Source organism: Triturus cristatus, chromosome 3_2, assembly GCF_964204655.1.
Source record: "Triturus cristatus chromosome 3_2, aTriCri1.1, whole genome shotgun sequence".
Taxonomy (NCBI): domain Eukaryota; kingdom Metazoa; phylum Chordata; class Amphibia; order Caudata; family Salamandridae; genus Triturus; species Triturus cristatus.
Window position 1 is genome coordinate 1,210,094,685 of NC_140584.1, and position 21,785 is coordinate 1,210,116,469.

The 21,785-nt window shown below is 51.1% G+C and overlaps 1 protein-coding gene across 3 annotated transcripts in view; it reads left to right on the forward strand.

The window, feature by feature from the left end:
* SLC4A3 (solute carrier family 4 member 3) overlaps positions 1-21,785 on the forward strand; it is a 696,397-nt gene that overhangs the window by 375,178 nt on the left and 299,434 nt on the right. For all 3 annotated transcript variants that reach the window (XM_085650187.1, XM_085650189.1, XM_085650188.1), the window contains one exon: positions 10,210-10,390. In XM_085650187.1, the coding sequence (XP_085506313.1) occupies positions 10,210-10,390 (181 nt within the window). The remainder of the gene's footprint in view (positions 1-10,209; positions 10,391-21,785) is intronic.

A 21,785-nucleotide genomic window follows, 5' to 3' on the forward strand; every position in this document is an offset into this window, starting at 1 on the left:
TTCCAGTAACATGTTTTTTCCCTTTTTAAGGTAATATATTGTCGTATTTTTGGTGCGATTCCTTGGTCAGGCGGTAAGGTCGTGATTGGTGAGCAGTAAATTTAAGGTCCTTAGAGGGCGGCGCCATTCTTGAATGGGGTCGCCCAAGGGAGAGGGACAAGTGGTCCCTCCTAGAACTCCAGGGGCAGTTACACCTTTTTTGGCTGGATGAGTGCGGGGGAGGGGGGAGTTATGCTTATCCTAGGCTGGTTGGCCAACCCGCACGTGCACAATGGCGACAGTAAAGGGCGAAGAACTGCAAGGGCCCCTTATGGAGATAGTATACAGAGAGTACGGGGGTAACCGGGGGGGAAGTACCCTCACGGTGAACGGGCCCTCTGCGCATGCACACTCCAGCGGGAGGGCGGGCTTAATTAATAAGGATCTGACACCAGTTATTGACCTTGCCGTAGGCTCAAATATGGATATGCAGAAAAATAATTGCCATTATGATTATTGATGATGCTATGTTTAGATTCGGATAGGAATGACTTGTATTAGAGTTATGTTAAGGATAGCCATCTGACATCTGTACATATCAAATGTAATCAATGTCAATTGTATGTTTTCTGCATAATTTTGCAAATATTGTTATTATTAATTGTTTAATTGTTTGTTAATAAATACGGCCGGGGGGTTATCTACAACCCCCTTTTCCAAAGAAACTCTTGTTCTTGATAATATGTGGGTCTTGACAAGGGAAGAGGGGGTATAGGTAGTACCAGGCCATATCACCAACCACCACAAAGTCGTCACGTGCCCATTGTGCGTGCGCGTTCTTCTTTTCCAATCAGCAAAAACGAATAAACTACACACACACAAATGTCATTTTTCAAACATATTTGCTTATTTGTTTAAATGAATTGTTACCTCTGAACCAACCATTCATCATTTGTCTAAAAGTGAGTGCGACTTCAGCACTTCAGACGCAGGCTAGAAATAACGCCAGTGCCTTGGTTAAGGAGACAAAATGACTCCTGTTTGCACGTGCACTGCTATGTGCTTCTTCTGCAATAAGTTAGACTACTCCCTGTCATATACAGGAAACCCAGCGACATCATTATATTCCAATATATGTCCTAATAGACTACAAAAAAGGTTTAGAAAGACGTCACTTCAAGCGTGACTGGTGTTAACATGCAATCAGGGCTTTAAAACCTTCACTAATTACTATGAGGAGTAAATCTGTTGTTTCTGGTAATATCGCTTGTCCCTTCATTTATGTAAAATCACCTTCAGCAGCTACACCCCCGCCCTCGCCGTCCGAAAGTGAGGGGCCACGGAGGCTCCCAGGTAATTCATTGTCCTTGAGCTGAATGGGGGCCGCCCTCCACCCGCACCGCCCTACCTCTACCCCTCCTCCCCTTCCCACTCTCCCTCCCGCGCTGCAGAAGCTGCTGGACCTGCCTTACTCCCCTGTTGCTACATCCTCAAGGCTGCTGTCACAAAATCGCTTCTGCATATGGGCATCGCCTGTTGCAACTGAAGACACTATACAGCGCACACTGTACTGGTTATATTTTCCGAAAAGATTTCCAGTCACATTGATTGCACTGGTGCCCATGTACATCAGTCACATGGATTGCACTGGTGCCCATGTACATCAGTCACATGGATTGCACTGGTGCCCATGTACATCAGTCACATGGATTGCACTGGAGCCCATGTACATCAGTCACATGGATTGCACTGGTGCCCATGTACATCAGTCACATGGATTTCACTGGAGGCCATGTACATCAGTCACATGGATTGCACTGGTGCCCATGTACATTAGTGCACATGGGTTGCACTGGTGCCCATGTACATTAGTCACATGGGTTGCACTGGTGCCCATGTACATTAGTCACATGGATTGCACTGGAGCCCGTGTACATCAGTCATATGGGTTGCACTGGTGTCCATGTACATCAGTCACATGGGTTGCACTGGTGCCCATGTACATCAGTCACATGGATTGCAATGGTGCCCATGTACATTAGTCACATGGGTTGCACTGGTGCCCATGTACATCAGTCATATGGGTTGCACTGGTGTCCATGTACATCAGTCACATGGGTTGCACTGGTGCCCATGTACATCAGTCACATGGATTGCAATGGTGCCCATGTACATCAGTCACATGGATTGCACTGGTGCCCATGTACATCAGTCACATGGATTGCACTGGTGCCCATGTACATCAGTCACATGGATTGTACTGGTGCCCATGTGCATCAGTCAAATGGGTTGCAATGGTGCCCATGTACATCAGTCACATGGGTTGCACTGGAGCCCATGTGCATCAATCACATGGATTGCACTGGTGCCCATGTACATCAGTCACATGGGTTGCACTGGTGCCCGTGTACATCAGTCACATGGATTGCACTGGTGCCCATGTACATCAGTCACATGGGTTGCACAGGTGCCCATGTACATCAGTCACATGGGTTGCACTGGTGCCCATGTACATCAGTCACATGGGTTGCACTGGTGCCCATGTACATCAGTCACATGGATTGCACTGGTGCCCATGTACATCAGTCACATGGGTTGCACTGGTGCCCATGTACATCAGTCACATGGGTTGCACTGGTGCCCATGTACATCAGTCACATGGATTGCACTGGTGCCCATGTACATCAGTCACATGGGTTGCACTGGTGCCCATGTACATCAGTCACATGGGTTGCACTGGTGCCCATGTACATCAGTCACATGGATTGCACTGGTGCCCATGTACATCAGTCACATGGATTGCACTGGTGCCCATGTACATCAGTCACATGGGTTGCACTGGTGCCCGTGTACATCAGTCACATGGGTTGCACTGGTGCCCGTGTACATCAGTCACATGGGTTGCACTGGTGCCCGTGTACATCAGTCACATGGGTTGCACTGGAGCCCGTGTACATCAGTCACATGGATTGCACTGGTGCCCGTGTACATCAGTCACATGTGTTGCACTGGTGCCCGTGTACATCAGTCACATGGGTTGCACTGGTGCCCGTGTACATCAGTCACATGGATTGCACTGGAGCCCGTGTACATCAGTCACATGGATTGCACTGGTGCCCATGTACATCAGTCACATGGATTGCACTGGTGCCCGTGTACATCAGTCACATGGGTTGCACTGGTGTCCATGTACATCAGTCACATGGGTTGCACTGGTGCCCATGTACATCAGTCACATGGATTGCACTGGTGCCCGTGTACATCAGTCACATGGGTTGCACTGGTGCCCGTGTACATCAGTCACATGGATTGCACTGGAGCCCATGTACATCAGTCACATGGATTGCACTGGTGCCCGTGTACATCAGTCACATGGATTGCACTGGAGCCCGTGTACATCAGTCACATGGATTGCACTGGTGCCCATGTACATCAGTCACATGGATTGCACTGGTGCCCGTGTACATCAGTCACATGGATTGCACTGGTGCCCGTGTACATCAGTCACATGGGTTGCACTGGTGCCCGTGTACATCAGTCACATGGATTGCACTGGAGCCCGTGTACATCAGTCACATGGATTGCACTGGTGCCCATGTACATCAGTCACATGGATTGCACTGGTGCCCGTGTACATCAGTCACATGGGTTGCACTGGTGTCCATGTACATCAGTCACATGGGTTGCACTGGAGCCCATGTACATCAGTCACATGGGTCACATGGGTTGCACTGGTGCCCATGTACATCAGTCACATGGATTGCACTGGTGCCCGTGTACATCAGTCACATGGATTGCACTGGAGCCCGTGTACATCAGTCACATGGATTGCACTGGTGCCCATGTACATCAGTCACATGGATTGCACTGGTGCCCGTGTACATCAGTCACATGGGTTGCACTGGTGTCCATGTACATCAGTCACATGGGTTGCACTGGAGCCCATGTACATCAGTCACATGGGTCACATGGGTTGCACTGGTGCCCATGTACATCAGTCACATGGATTGCACTGGTGCCCATGTACATCAATTACATGGATTGCACTGGTGCCCATGTACATCAGCATGTACATCTATCACATGGATTGCACTGGTGCCCATGTACATTAGTCACATGGGTTGCACTGGTGTCCATGTACATCAGTCACATGGGTTGCACTGGTGCCCATGTACATCAGTCACATGGATTGCACTGGAGCCCGTGTACATCAGTCACATGGATTGCACTGGAGCCCGTGTACATCAGTCACATGGATTGCACTGGTGCCCGTGTACATCAGTCACATGGATTGCACTGGTGCCCATGTACATCAGTCACATGGATTGCACTGGTGCCCATGTACATCAGTCACATGGGTTGCACTGGTGCCCATGTACATCAGTCACATGGATTGCACTGGTGCCCATGTACATCAGGTGCCCATGTACATCAGTCACATGGATTGTACTGGTGTCCATGTACATCACATGGATTGCACTGGTGACCATGTACATCAGTCACATGGTTGCAATGGTGCCCATGTACATCAGTAACATGGATTGCACTGGTGCCCATGTACATCAGTCACATGGATTGCACTGGTGCCCATGTACATCAGTCACATGGGTTGCACTGGTGCCCATGTACATCAGTCACATGGATTGCACTGGTGCCCATGTACATCAATCACATGGATTGCACTGGTGCCCATGTACATCAGCATGTACATCAATCAAATGGATTGCACTGGTGCCCATGTACATCAGTCACATGGGTTGCACTGGTGCCCATGTACATCAGTCACATGGATTGCACTGGTGCCCATGTACATCAGTCACATGGATTGCACTGGTGCCCATGTACATCAATCACATGGATTGCACTGGTGCCCATGTACATCAGCATGTACATCAATCACATGGATTACACTGGTGCCCATGTACATTAGTCACATGGGTTGCACTGGTGTCCATGTACATCAGTCACATGGGTTGCACTGGTGCCCATGTACATCAGTCACATGGATTGCACTGGTGCCCATGTACATTAGTCACATGGGTTGCACTGGTGTCCATGTACATTAGTCACATGGGTTGCACTGGTGTCCATGTACATCAGTCACATGGGTTGCACTGGTGTCCATGTACATCAGTCACATGGGTTGCACTGGTGTCCATGTACATCAGTCACATGGGTTGCACTGGTGCCCATGTACATCAGCATGTACATCAATCCCATGGATTGCACTGGTGCCCATGTACATCTGCACCAACGTTTGGATGGATATGCACAGTCTCATTCTTGCACTGGGCTCTTGCTTCTTTGTAGCACAGTGCCAGTTCCAGATCTTCGAAATGAGCCCGGCCGCTCTCGTTCATTCACATTGTTTTCATCTGGCGGTGGGTGTATGAATAGAAAGCTGGGGTTAAAACCCTTCATATGTGTGTGTGGGGTGGACAGGGCTGCAGGTCGTGGACTGCCTCAGGAGGCCTATTTTCACATAGGAGTAGGGATCGCCATGAGCTCCATGGCTGCCAGGGTCTCTTGAGTGCTGTAGGGTGGGACAGGCCCCCAGAGCATGCCTCTCCATGTGCTCCGCTGGAGGAGTTGCCTTTCTTTCCCGACGCTTAGAGAAGAGATCTTTTTCCGTTCCACTGATGGCAGAGCTGCGGTCCATAGCAGCGGCGAGTCACAGCTGTGCTGTGGGGGGAGGGGCGGGGGGGGGGGCAATAACAGCTCACGCGAGGATGAGAACTGGAAAGGAAAACTTGGTAAACGCCATGTTTCTGGTCTCGGCGGTAAAGGTATTCCATGTGAGCGATGCAATCCCCGATTACAATTGACATGTTTCACTTTCTCTTTCTTTCTCTGAGAGAATATTGTTTTTCTGTAGTTTGCTACTGTAGTGAATTATCACGTGTAACTGTAAATGTAAACTTGCTTTAAATAGGGTCGCTCAGCTGCACATAATGTCTTCTTGGGTATATATAAGGTAGAAAAAATGCTTTTAACACTTTTTTATTATAACTTTTCAATATGCTGCACTGCAGCCTAATGCTCTACAACATAGCTTAAAGACACTGCCAAAGTCAATAGCTCTGGCTCAACACTTATAAGGTCAAAAAGGCGAGACCTATTGGCTATGCCAATGCTTGTTTAGCTATGTCACCCAACTAACAGGCACACACAACCACTACTTACAACAAGCATTGGCATAGCCAATAGGTCTCGCCTTTGGGGCCTTATAAGTGTTTAGGCAGAGCTATTGACTTTGCCAATGTGTTTAAGCTGTGCTGTAGAGAAGTGTGGCTGCTGTGCAGCTTGCTGAAAAGTTATAATAAAAAAGTGTCAGAAGCATTTTGTTACCTTATATATGACCAAGAAGGCATTATGTACAACTGAACGACCGTATTAAAAAAAGTATTTACAATAAAAAATGTCCTCTGTTTTCTTTTGTTCTTGCAATGCTGGCAACTTGTTTCTGCCTATTCCAATGGTTGTTTGTTAAAGCTTTTTTTTGAGGGGGCATAAACAATCGGAGGGTGAAGGTTTGGAACTATTACTTGTATAACGCTAGCAGCGGCCAGACGCTAGGGGAGAATCAATAGATGCCAGATTCTGAGGTGGCTGAGGTGGTGCTGAGGTATTGTATTGTATTGTATTGTATATGGTTTTTATCAAGCGCAACTATCACCCGATGGGTATCTTGGCACTGTAGTACATGACTCATCATCAAAAGGTCGGGGGAAAAACGAGAATAAGTCAAATGGGACAGTTCCAAGACCGTCAAGCTCTAGGGAACAGCCAAGTTTTAATCTTCTTTCTAAACTACATAAGATCATGAGACTGTCTAAGTTCCAAAGGAAGGCTGTTCCAGAGCTTGGCTGCAGCAAAGCTGAATGCCCTGCCCCCTGACCTCACTCTCCGAATCTTTGGAACTTTCACCAGACAGGCAGTGGCAGAACGGAGACACCTTGTTGGTGTATACCACGCAAAGGTCTCTTGAAGAGGTATAGGTCCAAGGCCATGCAGGGCCTTAAAAACCAAGCATAAGGACTTAAACTGGACCCTCGGCATTAGAGGCAACCAATGAAGCTCTGCAAGGGCCAGCGAGCCTGATGAACGTCGTGGTTTCATCAGAGCCAGCTTAGCCACCACAGTTTGAACTCTTTGAAGACGTTCAATCAAGCATTTAGGGGCTTCCAACAGTAGGGCGTTACAATAGTCTAATCTACTAAGGATGATACTACCAACGACCAGCGCTCTGGCCGTCACTGGTAGTACCGGGAGAATCCTCCTCAGAGCTCTGATCAGAGAAAAACAGTTCCCTACCACCTTGTTTACATGCATTTCCAAAGTTAAGGTAGCATCGAGCATAACTTCAAAATTACGTACAGCTTTGACCGGAACCACAGTAGACGTGGATGAAGGGGGACAAAAATTTCCAGGAAAAGGGGGAGGAACCCACCCTGTAGTACAGTACACAACTTCAGTCTTATCTGAGTTAAATTGAAGTGAGTTAGCTCTTAGCCAACATGCAGTATCCTGCAGTGGTAGTGGTGGTGGTGGTGGTGGTGGTGACTGGTGCGGAGATGATGCTGAGGTGATGCTGAATGATACTCAGGTCTTGCTGAGAGATGATGATGTGGTGGTGTACTATTGCAAAGGCGATGCTGAGGGATACTGATGTGGTGCTGAGTGATGCGGTGGTGGCGCTGATTGATGCTGTGGTGGCCCTGAGTGATGCTGTGGTGGTACTGAGTGATGCTGTGGTGGTGCTGAGTGATGCTGTGGTGGTGCTGAGTGGCGCTGAGTGATGCTGTTGGGGCGCTAAGTGATGCTGTTGTGGCGCTGAGTGATGCTATTGTGGCGCTGAGTGATGCTGTGGTGACATTGAGTGATGCTGTGGTGATGCTGAGTGATGCTGTGGTGATGCTGAGTGATGCTGTGGTGGCGCTGAGTGATGCTGGGATGGTGCTGAGTGATGCTGAGTGATATTGTTGTGGCTCTGAGTGATGCTGTGGTGGCCCTGAGTGATGCTGTGGTGGCGCTCAGTGATGTGCTGTGGCCCTGAGTGATGCTGTGGCGGCGCTGAGTGATGCTGTGGTGGTGCTGAGTGAGGCTGTGGTGGCCCTGAGTAATGCTGTGGTGGCCCTGAGTAATGCTGTGGTGGCCCTGAGTGATGCTGTGGTGGTGCTGAGTGAGGCTGTGGTGGCCCTGAGTAATGCTGTGGTGGCCCTGAGTGATGCTGTTGTGGCACTGAGTGATGCTGTTGTGACCCTGAGTGATGCTGTTGTGGCACTGAGTGATGCTGTTGTGACCCTGAGTGATGCTGTTGTGACCCTGAGTGATGCTGTGGTGGCACTGAGTGATGCTGTGGTGGCACTGAGTGATGCTGTGGTGGCCCTGAGTGATGCTGTGGTGGCCCTGAGTGATGCTGTGGTGGCGCTGACTGATGCTGTGGTGGCGCTGACTGATGCTGTGGTGGCGCTGAGTGATGCAGTGGTGACCCTGAGTGATGCTGTGGTGGCGCTTAGTGATGCTGTTGTGGCGCTGAGTGATGCTGTGGTGGCCCTGAGTGATGCTGTGGTGGCCCTGAGTGATGCTGTGGTGGCACTGAGTGATGCTGTGGTGGCCCTGAGTGATGCTGTGGTGGCCCTGAGTGATGCTGTGGTGGCGCTGACTGATGCTGTGGTGGCGCTGAGTGATGCAGTGGTGACCCTGAGTGATGCTGTGGTGGCGCTTAGTGATGCTGTTGTGGCGCTGAGTGATGCTGTGGTGGCCCTGAGTGATGCTGTTGTGGCCCTGAGTGATGCTGTGGTGACCCTGAGTGATGCTGTGGTGGCCCTGACTGATGGTGTGGTGGCGCTGAGTGATGCTGTGGTGGCCCTGAGTGATGCTGTGGTGGCCCTGAGTGATGCTGTGGTGGTGCTGAGTGATGCTGTGGTGGCGCTGAGTGATGTTGTGGTTCCAACTTCTTAAATTGACAAGAGTCCCCTGTGCTGAAACCCCTGCTGTCTTCAACAATAATAGCTGCACTTTGAGGCAGTGTTTTGCTAAATATGTCACAAAGGTTATGATTCTTGCACCGTGTAAAATGCATGCAAATTAGAAACAATCCCTTTGCAAAACAAAAGAGTGATGAACCGGACAGCCCACTGGCTAGCTTCCCTGTGAGTGACATCATTTCCCTCTTGCACAGAGCGCACAGCCTCACAAACGTTCCCATTAGTACCTGTGACGTCTAAGGCACTTGTGCTTTTTTAAACCAAAAAGTATTTTTGCTTTCAGTGAACGTTTTATTTATTTTATTATATTGAGATTGCCAGGCCAGCAGCTCCCTTGACAAAGTTTTACAAAAACCCATCATAAGATACAAAACAAGCATAAAAGAAGCGATCAGACTGACAGCCTGCACCAGACCTATTGGATTTGCCAAGGCTTGTTCTTCTAGAGGTTGCCTTTTCCACCTAACATCACATATGGAAACGTTCTGTGACTATCCTTAAGATAAGACAAGCGCGCGCGCCTCGTGCTAAAAGTTTAAAAAATTTGTCTCACTCTCGGCGTAGCCCGCTGATGCTTGGTAAACAAATGGGAGGGGTGGGGGGGTGGAGTGCAGCCGAGAGCAGGATACGCAGCATTTACCTTGCGGGAGCGAGTGCAATAATTGCTAACACATGGTGCCGCTCTCTCCCACAAGGGAATCACCAAACGTGCACGCGTTGCCATTCAAAGCAATGCAACGCGTGCACTTAGTTGCCTGCAAAGCTGAAGCGATTACTAAAGGTCTTTTTCCTAGACAGCGCAAGCGCGCTGCAAAAGCGAGACCTAAAAACAACTACTACTTCCCGTTTCAAACCCATTTCCATCTTCCTATACCTACCCTAAACTTTACTAAACTCAAACCTAACACAACTAACAAAAACAAAACGAAAATAAAGTATTACTACTCTAGTAGCTATTAACTTCAAATCTTAGCTCCTGGAGTGCCATGCTACTCACCCTAAAGCACTTTAACCTCGTCTGGGGTAGTAGCGCTATTTAAATACCATTTACAATTAAAATTGTATGCTAAAACGGATCCCTTGGTAGTTCAGTTTAAGTGCAAGACTTCTGTGGCCTCGAGGCATCAGTGCTAAACCCAAACAATGCTTGCAGGAGTGTCTGAGTATCCACAGACCCCAAGGAAGGACCCAGGAGTTGTCCCTCTCTTTTCTAATGCATTCTCACTGTGTCCCCTCTTAGCCACCCCAATGACGAGAAGGACGGCTTCTTCCCACGGAACCACTCCAGCAACAGCATGAACTCTGTGGTAGGGAACCACGTCCTGAATCATAACCACGCTGTGGACACGTGCATCCCCCTGATGGGAGAGGAGGCCTTTGAGATCTTTGACACCAAACTTCATGAACTTGAAAACAAAGAGGTGAGAGAATCAGCAGGTATGGTGGGGCTCAGGTGAGAGCCAGCAGGTATAGTGGGGTTCAGATGAGTGCCAGCAGGTGTGGTGGGGTTCAGGTGAGAGCCAACAGGTGTGGCAGGGTTCAGGTGAGAGCCAGAAGGTGTGGTGAGATTCAAATGAGAGCCAGTAGGTGTGGTGGGGTTCAGGTGAGAGCCAGAAGGTGTGCTGGGATTCAGGTGAGAGCCAGCAGGTGTGGTGGGGTTCAGGTGAGAGAGCCAGCAGGTGTGGTGGGGTTCAGGTGAGAGAGCCAGCAGGTGTGGTGGGGATTAGGTGAGAGCCAGAAGGTGTGGTGGGATACATGTGAGAAAGCCAGCAGTTGTAGTAGGGATCAGGTGAGAGCCAGCAGGTCTGGTGGAGTTCAGGTGAGAGCCAGCAGGTGTGGTGGGATTCAGATGAGAGCCAGCAGGTGAGGTGGGGTTCAGATGAGAGCCAGCAGGTGTGGTGGGGCTCAGGTGAGAGCCAGCAGGTGTAGTAGGGATCAGGAGGGAGAGCCAGCAGGTGTGGTGGGGTTCAGGTGATAGAGCCAGCAGGTGTAGTGGGGTTCCGGTGAGAGAACCAGCAGGTGTGGTGGGGATTAGGTGAGAGCAAGAAGGTGTAGTGGGATTCAGGTGAGAAAGCCAGTAGGTGTGGTGGGATACAGGTGAGAGGGCCAGTAGGTGTGGTGGGATACAGGTGAGAGTCAGCAGGTGAGGTTGGGTTCAGATGAGAGCCAGCTGGTGAACCACTCCAGCAACAGCATGAACTCTGTGGTAGGGAACCACGTCCTGAATCATAACCACGCTGTGGACACATGCATCCCCCTGATGGGAGAGGAGGCCTTTGAGATCTTTGACAACAAACTTCATGATCTTGAAAACAAAGAGATGAGAGAATCATCAGGTATGGTGGGGCTCAGGTGAGAGCCAGCAGGTATGGTGAGGTTCAGATGAGTGCCAGCAGGTGTGGTGAGGTTCAGGTGAGAGCCAACAGGTGTGGCGGGGTTCAGGTGAAAGCCTGAAGGTGTGGTGAGATTCAGATGAGAGTCAGCAGGTGTGGTGGGGTTCAGGTGAGAGCCAGAAGGTGTGCTGGGATTCAGGTGAGAGCCAGCAGGTGTGGTGGGGTTCAGGTGAGAGAGCCAGCAGGTGTGGTGGGGTTCAGGTGAGAGAGCCAGCAGGTGTGGTGGGGATTAGGTGAGAGCCAGAAGGTGTGGTGGGATACAGGTGAGAAAGCCAGCAGTTGTAGTAGGGATCAGGTGAGAGCCAGCAGGTGAGGTGGGGCTCAGATGAGAGCCAGCAGGTGTGGCGGGGCTCAGGTGAGAGCCAGCAGGTGTAGTAGGGATCAGGAGGGAGAGCCAGCAGGTGTGGTGGGGTTCAGGTGATAGAGCCAGCAGGTGAGGTTGGGTTCAGATGACAGCCAGCAGGTGAGGTGGAGTTCAGGTGAGAGCCAGCAGTTGTGGTGGGGTTTAGGTGAGAGCCAGCAGGTGTGGTGGGATACAGGTGAGAAAGCCAGCAGGTGTAGTAGGGATCAGGTGGGAGAGCCAGCAGGTGTGGTGGGATTCAGATGAAAGCCAGCAGGTGAGGTGGGGTTTAGGTGAGAGCCAGCAGGTGAGGTTGGGTTCAGATGAGAGCCAGCAGGTGTAGTAGGGATCAGGAGGGAGAGCCAGCAGGTGTGGTGGGGTTCAGGTGATAGAGCCAGCAGGTGTAGTGGGGTTCCGGTGAGATAACCAGCAGGTGTGGTGGGCATTAGGTGAGAGCCAGAAGGTGTAGTGGGATTCAGGTGAGAGGGCCAGTAGGTGTGGTGGGATACAGGTGAGAAAGCCAGCAGGTGTGGTGGGATTCAGATGAGAGCCAGCAGGTGAGGTTGGGTTCAGATGAGAGCCAGCAGTTGTGGTGGTGTTTAGGTTAGAGCCAGCAGGTGTGGTGGGATACAGGTGAGAAAGTCAGCAGGTGTAGTAGGGATCAGGTGGGAGAGCCAGCAGGTGTGGTGGGGTTCAGGTGAGAGCCAGCAGGTGTGGTGGGATTCAGATGAGAGCCAGCAGGTGAGGTGGGGTTTAGGTGAGAGCCAGCAGGTGAGGTTGGGTTCAGATGAGAGCCAGCAGGTGAGGTGGGGTTTAGGTGAGAGCCAGCAGGTGAGGTGGGGTTTAGGTGAGAGCCAGCAGGTGAGGTTGGGTTCAGGTGAGAGCCAGCAGGTGTAGTAGGGATCAGGAGGGAGAGCCAGCAGGTGTGGTGGGGTTCAGGTGATAGAGCCAGCAGGTGTAGTGGGGTTCAGGTGAGAGAACCAGCAGGTGTGGTGGGGATTAGGTGAGAGCCAGAAGGTGTAGTGGGATTCAGGTGAGAGAGCCAGCAGGTGTGGTGGGATACAGGTGAGAAAGCCAGCAGGTGTAGTAGGGATCAGGTGTGAGAGTCAGCAGGTGTGGTGGGGTTCAGGTGAGAGACAGCAGGTGTGGTGTAATTCAGACGAGAGCCAGCAGGTGTGGTGGGGTTCAGGTGAGATAGCCAGCTTGTGTGTTGGGGTTCAGGTGACAGCCACTAGGTGAGTTTGGGTTACAGGACAGAGAACCTGCAGGTGTGATGAGGTGCAGGTGAGGGAACCAGCAGCTGTAGTGGTGTTCAGGTGAGAGCTAGCAGGTGTTGTGAGGTTCAGGTGAGAGCTAGCAGGTGCAGTGGGGTTCAAGTGAGAGAGTCAGAAGGTGTGGTTCAGATGAGAGCCAGCGGGTGTGTTAGGGTTCAGGTGGAAGTGCCAGCAGGCATGGTGGGGCTCAGATGAGAAAGCCAGCAGGTGCATGTGTGGTTCAGGTGAGATCCAGCAGGTGTGGTAGGGTACAGGTGAGAGAGCCAGCAGGTGTGGTGAGGTGCAGGCAAGAGCAATCAGGTGTTGTTGGGTACAGGTGTGACCCAGCAGGTGTGGTGGGGCTTAGGTGAGAGAGCCAGCAGGTGTGGTGGTTTTCAGATGAGAGATCCAGCAAGTGTGGTGGGGTTCATGTGAGAGCCACTAGGTGTTTTTGGGTTAGAGGTCAGAGAGCCTGCAAGTGTGATGGGGTTGAGGTGAGAGAGCCAGCTTGTGTGTTGGGGTTCAGGTGAGAGCCAGCAGGTGCGTTTGGGTTCAGGTGACAGAACCAGCACGTGTGTTGTGGTTCAGATGAGAGAACTAGTAGGCATGGTAGGGTTCAGATGAGATAGCCAGCAGATGTGGTGAGGTTTAGTTAAGAGCCAGAAGGTGAGTTTGGGTACAAGTGAGAGAGTCAGCGGGTGTGATGAGGTTCAGATGAGGGAGCCAGCAGCTGTGGTGGTGTTCAGGTGAGAGCCAGTAGGTGTGGTGGAGTTTAAGTGAGAGAGAACCAGCAAGTGTGTTGGGGTTTAGGTGAGAGAGCAAGCAGGCATTATGAGGTTCAGATGAGAGCGTCAGCAAGTGTGGTGGGGTTCAGGTGAGAGAGCCAGCTGGTGTGTTTAGGTACAGGTGAGAGAGGCAGTAGGTGTGGTTCCGGTGAAAGTCAGCCGGTGTGGTGGGGTTTTATGTGAGAGAGGCAGCAGGCACAGTAGGGTTCAGGTGAGAGAGCCAGCAGGTGTGGTGGGGTTCAGGTGAGAGAGCCAGCAGGTGTGGTGGGATTCAGATGAGAGCCAGCAGGTGAGGTTGGGTTCAGATGACAGCCAGTAGGTGAGGTGGGGTTCAGGTGAGAGAGCCAGCAGTTGTGGTGGGGTTTAGGTGAGAGCCAGCAGGTGTGGTGGGATACAGGTGAGAAAGCCAGCAGGTGTAGTAGGGATCAGGTGGGAGATTCAGCAGGTGTGGTGGGGTTCAGGTGAGAGCCAGCAGGTGAGGTTGGGTTCAGATGAGAGCCAGCAGGTGAGGTGGGGTTTAGGTGAGAGCCAACAGGTGAGGTGGGGTTTAGGTGAGAGCCAGCAGGTGAGGTTGGGTTCAGGTGAGAGCCAGCAGGTGTAGTAGGGATCAGGAGGGAGAGCCAGCAGGTGTGGTGGGGTTCAGGTGATAGAGCCAGCAGGTGTAGTGGGGTTTAGGTGAGAGAACCTGCAGGTGTGGTGGGGATTAGGTGAGAGCCAGAAGGTGTAGTGGGATTCAGGTGAGAGAGCCAGCAGGTGTGGTGGGATACAGGTGAGAAAGCCAGCAGGTGTAGTAGGGATCAGGTGGGAGAGTCAGCAGGTGTGGTGGGGTTCAGGTGAGAGCCAGCAGGTGAGGTTGGGTTCAGGTGAGAGAGCCAGCAGTTGTGGTGGGGTTTAGGTGAGAGCCAGCAGGTGTAGTAGGGATCAGGAGGGAGAGCCAGCAGGTGTGGTGGGGTTCAGGTGAGAGAGCCAGCAGGTGTAGTGGGGTTCAGGTGAGAGAACCAGCAGGTGTGGTGGGGATTAGGTGAGAGCCAGAAGGTGTAGTTGGATTCAGGTGAGAGAGCCAGCAGGTGTGGTGGGGTTCAGGTGATAGAGCCAGCAGGTGTAGTGGGGTTCAGGTGAGAGCCAGCAGTTGTGGTGGGATACAGGTGAGAAAGCCAGCAGGTGTAGTAGGGATCAGGTGGGAGAGTCAGCAGGTGTGGTGGGGTTCAGGTGAGAGCCAGCAGGTGTGGTGGGATTCAGATGAGAGCCAGCAGGTGAGTTTGGGTTCAGATGAGAACCAGCAGGTGAGGCGGGGTTCAGGTGAGAGAGCCAGCAGTTGTGGTGGGGTTTAGGTGAGAACCAGCAGGTGAGGCGGGGTTCAGGTGAGAGAGCCAGCAGTTGTGGTGGGGTTTAGGTGAGAGCCAGCAGGTGTGGTGGGGTTCAGGTGAGAGCCAACAGTGGTGGCGGGGTTCAGGTGAGAGCCAGAAGGTGTGGTAGGATTCAGATGAGAGCCAGCAGGTGTGGTGGGGTTTAGATTAGAGCCAGCAGGTGAGGTGGGTTTTAGGTGAGAGCCAGCAGGTGAGGTTGGGTTCAGGTGATAGCCAGCAGGTGCAGTAGGGATCAGGAGGGAGAGCCAGCAGGTGTAGTGGGGTTCAGGCGATAGAGCCAGCAGGTGTAGTGGGGTTCAGGTGAGAGAACCAGCATGTGTGGTGGGATACAGGTGAGAAAGCCAGCAGGTGTAGTAGGGATCAGGAGGGAGAGCCAGCAGTTGTGGTGGGATTCAGGTGAGAGCCAGCAGGTGTGGTGGGATTCAGGTGAGAGCCAGCAGGTGTGGTGGTTTCAGGTGAGAGAGTTGGCAGGTGTGGTGGGGTTCAGGTGAGAGCCAGAAGGTGTGGTTGGGTTCAGGTGAGAGCGAGCAGGTGTGGTGGTTTCAGGTGAGAGAGTTGGCGGGTGTGGCGTTGTTCGGGTGAGAGAGCCAGCAGTTGTGGTGGGGTTCAGATTAGATATCCAGAAAGTGTGGTAGGGTTCAGGTGAGAGCCACTAGGTAGGTTTGGGTTACAGGTCAGAGAACCTGCAGGTGTGATGAGGTTCAGGTGAGGGAACCAGCAGCTGTAGTGGTGTTCAAGTGAGAGCCAGCAGGTGTTGTGAGGTTCAGGTGAGCGAGCTAGCAGGTGCAGTGGGGTTCAAGTGAGAGAGTCAGGAGGTGTGGTTCAGATGACAGCCAGCGGGCGTGTTGGGGTTTAGGTGGAAGAGCCAGCAGGCATGGTGGGGCTCAGATGAGAAAGCCAGCAGGTGCATGTGTGGTTCAGGTGAGAGCCAGCAGGTGTAGTAGGGATCAGGTGGGAGAGTCAGCAGGTGTGCTAGAATTCAGGTGAGAGCCAGCAGGTGTGGTGGGGTTCAGGTGAGATAGCCAGCTTGTGTGTTGGGATTCAGGTGAGAGCCACTAGGTGAGTTTGGGTTACAGGACAGAAAACCTGCAGGTGTGATGAGGTTCAGGTGAGGGAACCAGCAGCTGTAGTGGTGTTCAGGTACGAGCCAGCAGGTGTTGTGAGGTTCAGGTGAGAGAGCTAGCAGGTGCAGTGGGGTTCAAGTGAGAGTCAGGAGGTGTGGTTCAGATGAGAGTCAGCGGGTGTGTTGGGGTTCAGGTGAAAGTGCCAGCAGGTATGGTGGGCCTCAGATGAGAAAGCCAGCAGGTGCATGTGTGGTTCAGGTGAGATCCAGCAGGTGTGGTAGGGTACAGGTGAGAGAGCCAGCAGGTGTGGTGAGGTGCAGGCAAGAGCAATCAGGTGTTGTTGGGTACAGGTGTGACCCAGCAGGTGTGGTGGGGCTTAGGTGAGAGAGCCAGCAGGTGTGGTGGTTTTCAGATGAGAGATCCAGCAAGTGTGGTGGGGTTCATGTGAGAGCCACTAGGTGTTTTTGGGTTAGAGGTCAGGTGACAGAACCAGCATGTGTGGTGTGGTTCAGATGAGAGAACCAGTAGGCATGGTAGGGTTCAGATGAGATAGCCAGCAGATGTGGTGAGGTTTAGTTGAGAGCCAGAACGTGAGTTTGGGTACAAGTGAGAGAGTCAGCGTGTGTGATGAGGTTCAGATGAGGGAGCCAGCAGCTGTGGTGGTGTTCAGGTGAGAGCCAGTAGGTGTGGTGGAGTTTAAGTGAGAGAGAACCAGCAAGTGTGTTGGGTTTTAGGTGAGAGAGCAAGCAGGCATTATGAGGTTCAGATGAGAGCGTCAGCAGGTGTGGTGGGGTTCAGGTGAGAGAGCCAGCTGGTGTTTTTAGGTACAGGTGAGAGAGGCAGTAGGTGTGGTTCCGGTGAAAGTCAGCCGGTGTGGTGGGGTGTTATGTGAGAGAGGCAGCAGGCACAGTAGGGTTCAGGTGAGAGAGCCAGCAGGTGTGATGGGGTTCAGGTGAGAGAGCCAGCAGGTGTGGTGGGATTCAGATGAGAGCCAGCAGGTGAGGTTGGGTTCAGGTGAGAGAGCCAGCAGGTGTTGTGAGGTTGAGGTGATAGAGCCAGCAGGTGTGATAGGTTCCTGGTGAGGGAGCCGGCAGCTGTGCTGGTGTTCAGGTGAGAGTTATGTATCAATGGGGTAACCCGGTAGACCACTGGACTCGGGTATAGCTAGGTACACAAAGAATTGTCACAGTGGAAACAAATTTGGAAATGTAAAAGAACATACATTTGTTAGCAATTCAAACAAATTTAGCGACAACACCTATTACTTGCATGTATGATCATCATTTAATTGATTATCCAAGTTTTCAGTCAAACAGAAGATCAGCAATTTAAATCAAAGCCAAAAACATCACAATATCAACATTTTCAAAGATATATAGGTGTAAGGTACGTGATAGGTGCAAGATTTTGGGATTAGTGCAGGGCGTTGTGAGGGAGGGAGGTTGCGAAAAATTTAGGAACATCCACAATTCGTTGAAGAACCTAACCTGCCAGTTAAATGGCCACAAAATTTAAATCAGACAACACAGAATAAGACAGCAGTTGTACATTCACTGACAATCTCCTGTGTGGATTGAAGATAGAAGTAAGTCGACGTTTCGACCCCTATTAGAGCCAGCAAATTGGTTTGCTTGGGGTTGGGGTCTTCATCAGGACCAGGGAAAGGGCTTACACCTAGGAGCAAGGGTCAAAGATGAAAAAAACGTGAGGTGTGTCTATGGTAAACCATTATAATTAAGAGAGAAACAATGATAAAAATTACCAGCATCAGCAGCAAGCATCAAGCTGGAAAATTGGGAAGGGGCCAGTCAGTGCTCCTGGGAAAAAGGGAAAAGAGACGAGGAATACTAAAACCATACTTAAAAACACAACGAGTCTCAGTTAAACCTGAGTCACCAGAAATACTCACCCAAGGTGTAGTATTCCAATACTCGATAAGTGAGACAAGGGAAGGCTGAGTAAATCAGCACAGACACTGATCCATTGGTGTCCAAAGCTGGAAAGAAAGGGGGGGGGGGGTTATTAATCTCCCACACTCGGATCCTGTCCGAGAACATAGCGCATATAAGGTTGATTAACTTAATATATTACGCGGGAAAAGGTGAGTGCGCGAAACAGAATTAAATCGCAGCGCATGTCAGGTGCGTCAATGGCCATTAACAGAACATACAGGAGTGTGGGGAAGACCATCTCCACATAGTGTGTGGCAAAACTCACTTATATAGTAACAGAACGGAGAGAGCCACTGAGTCCGTAGACTGCAACATACCTCGAGGGCCGCGCCGAGTGAACTGACAGCTAACCCAATCAGGGCACAATCTCACCGGGTGCACGCGCGTCTGTTGGGCATATAAATGATCATGTGACGCAGCTCAGGGTTAGCTGTCAGACCGACTCACGCGGCCCTTGAGGTATGTTACTGCCTGCAGCCTCTGTGGTTTCGCTTCCCTCCTTCTCTCTTCTACGCAATCTTGCGGCTATAAGACTCCCGGCCCGGTTCCGATGTGTAATCACATACGAACACGTGACCACACACACCCCTGAGTCTCCACCAATCAAGGCGCAACCATTCTGGTTGTGCGCGCGACTAGTCCGTATTTTTATAGTCATGTGACGAAGCCCAGGGTTAGCTGTCAGTTCACTCGGCGCGGCCCTCGAGGTATGTTGCAGTCTACGGACTCAGTGGCTCTCTCCGTTCTGTTACTATATAAGTGAGTTTTGCCACACACTATGTGGAGATGGTCTTCCCCACACTCCTGTATGTTCTGTTAATGGCCATTGACGCACCTGACATGCGCTGCGATTTAATTCTGTTTCGCGCACTCACCTTTTCCCGCGTAATATATTAAGTTAATCAACCTTATATGCGCTATGTTCTCGGACAGGATCCGAGTGTGGGAGATTAATAACCCCCCCCCCCCTTTCTTTCCAGCTTTGGACACCAATGGATCAGTGTCTGTGCTGATTTACTCAGCCTTCCCTTGTCTCACTTATCGAGTATTGGAATACTACACCTTGGGTGAGTATTTCTGGTGACTCAGGTTTAACTGACACTCGTTGTGTTTTTAAGTATGGTTTTAGTATTCCTCGTCTCTTTTCCCTTTTTCCCAGGAGCACTGACTGGCCCCTTCCCAATTTTCCAGCTTGATGCTTGCTGCTGATGCTGGTAATTTTTATCATTGTTTCTCTCTTAATTATAATGGTTTACCATAGACACACCTCACGTTTTTTTCATCTTTGACCCTTGCTCCTAGGTGTAAGCCCTTTCCCTGGTCCTGATGAAGACCCCAACCCCAAGCAAACCAATTTGCTGGCTCTAATAGGGGTCGAAACGTCGACTTACTTCTATCTTCAATCCACACAGGAGATTGTCAGTGAATGTACAACTGCTGTCTTATTCTGTGTTGTCTGATTTAAATTTTGTGGCCATTTAACTGGCAGGTTAGGTTCTTCAACGAATTGTGGATGTTCCTAAATTTTTCGCAACCTCCCTCCCTCACAACGCCCTGCACTAATCCCAAAATCTTGCACCTATCACGTACCTTACACCTATATATCTTTGAAAATGTTGATATTGTGATGTTTTTGGCTTTGATTTAAATTGCTGATCTTCTGTTTGACTGAAAACTTGGATAATCAATTAAATGATGATCATACATGCAAGTAATAGGTGTTGTCGCTAAATTTGTTTGAATTGCTAACAAATGTATGTTCTTTTACATTTCCAAATTTGTTTCCACTGTGACAATTCTTGGTGTTCAGGTGAGAGTCAGCAGGTGTGGTGGAGTTTAGGTGAGGGCCAGCAGGTGTGGTGGGTTTCAGGTGAGAGCCAAAAGGTGAGTTTGGGTTCAGGTGAGAGAATCGGCATGTGTAGTGAAGTTCAAGTGAGAGACAGCAGGTGTTATGGGGTTCAGGTGAGAGAGCCAGCAGGTGTGGTGGGGTTCAGGTGAGAGAGCCAGCAGGTGTGGTGGGGTTCAGGTGAGAGAGCCAGCAGGTGTGGTGGGGTTCCGGTGAGAGAGCCAACAGGCTTGGTGAGGTTTAGGTGAGAGCCAGCAGGCGTGGTGGGGTTCAGATGAGAGAACCACCAGGTGTGGTTCAGGTGAGAGCCAGCTGGAGTGTTAGGGTTTATGTGAGAGAGCCAGCAAGCGTGGTGGGGTTCCGGTGAGAGAGCCAACAGGCTTGGTGAGGTTTAGGTGAGAGCCAGCAGGCGTGGTGGGGTTCGGGTGAGAAACCCAGCAGGTGTTTTGGGGTTCAGTTGAGAGAGCCAGCAGGTATGGTGGGGTTTAGGTGAGATCCAGCAGGTGTGGTGGGGTTCAGGTGAGAGCCAGAAGGTGTGGTGGGGTTCAGGTGAGAGAGCCAGCAGGTGTGGTTCAGGTGATAGCCAGCCTGTGTGTTAGGGTTTATGTGAGAGAGCCAGCAGGCGTGGTTGGGTTCAGGTGAGAGCCAGCAGGTGTGGTGGGGTTTAGGTGAGAGCCAGAAGGTGTGCTGGGATTCAAGTGAGAGCCAGAAAGTGTGCTGGGATTCAGGTGGGAGCCAGCAGGTGTGGTGGGGTTTAGGTGAGAGAGCCAGCAGGCGTGGTTGGGTTCAGGTGAGAGTCAGCAGGTGTGGTGGGGTTTAGGTGAGAGCCAGAAGGTGTGGTGGGGTTCAGGTGAGAGAGCCAGCAGGTGTGGTTCAGGTGATAGCCAGCCTGTGTGTTAGGGTTTATGTGAGAGAGCCAGCAGGTGTGATGGGGTTTAGGGGAGAGCCAGCAGGTGAGGTGGGGTTCGGGTGAGAAGCCCAGCAGCTGTTTTGAGGTTCAGTTGAGAGAGCCAGCAGGTATGGTGGGGTTTAGGTGAGAGCCAGCAGGTGTGGTGGGGTTCGGGTGAGAAGCCCAGCAGCTGTATTGGGGTTCAGTTGAGAGAGCCAGCAGGTATGGTGGGGTTTAGGTGAGAGCCAGCATGTGTGGTGGGGTTCAGGTGAGAGAACCAGCAGGTGTGGTTCAAGTGAGAGTCAGCTGGTGTGTTAGGGTTTAGGTGAGAGAGTTAGCAGGCAAGGTGGGGTTCAGGTGGGAGAGCCATCAGGTGTGGTGGGGTTCAGGTGAGAGCACCCCAGAATATTCTGTGAGAACTTTCAGCCATTCATGAGCTGACGTCATCATTATGTGTCAATGAGAAGTACCTGCTCTCCCCCATCTCATTCTTTTGTTTTAGACCCTGCACCTCCACCTTCCATGTGAAACAAAATGCCTTCCTACCCCCTTGGACTAAGACACTTTGTATAAGTGTTCAAGTTATACTCAGAAGTGTCTGAATTTACAAGTGCAGGATATGTACAAAAGGAGGCCCTGCGCTCCTAAACCCATCCACTCTTTTGTAATATTACTCCACTATGGTGTAACGATGGTGTAACCTAGTGCATCCATCAGTCCCAGTCCGGAGGCAGGCACTGAGTGTCCCAGGGTTACTCCAAGAAATCTGGCACCATCTCAGGGTTCTAGGTGTATTTCAGGAAACATTTTTGTATTCCGTAAAGTCGCTAGCCTACATCCACCAGAGCGCTAACACTGTCTCTGTAGTGGGAAACAGTGACCAAAACCGCCCTCCGCCCCGTTGTCTTCTCTAGTTATTGTCCATTT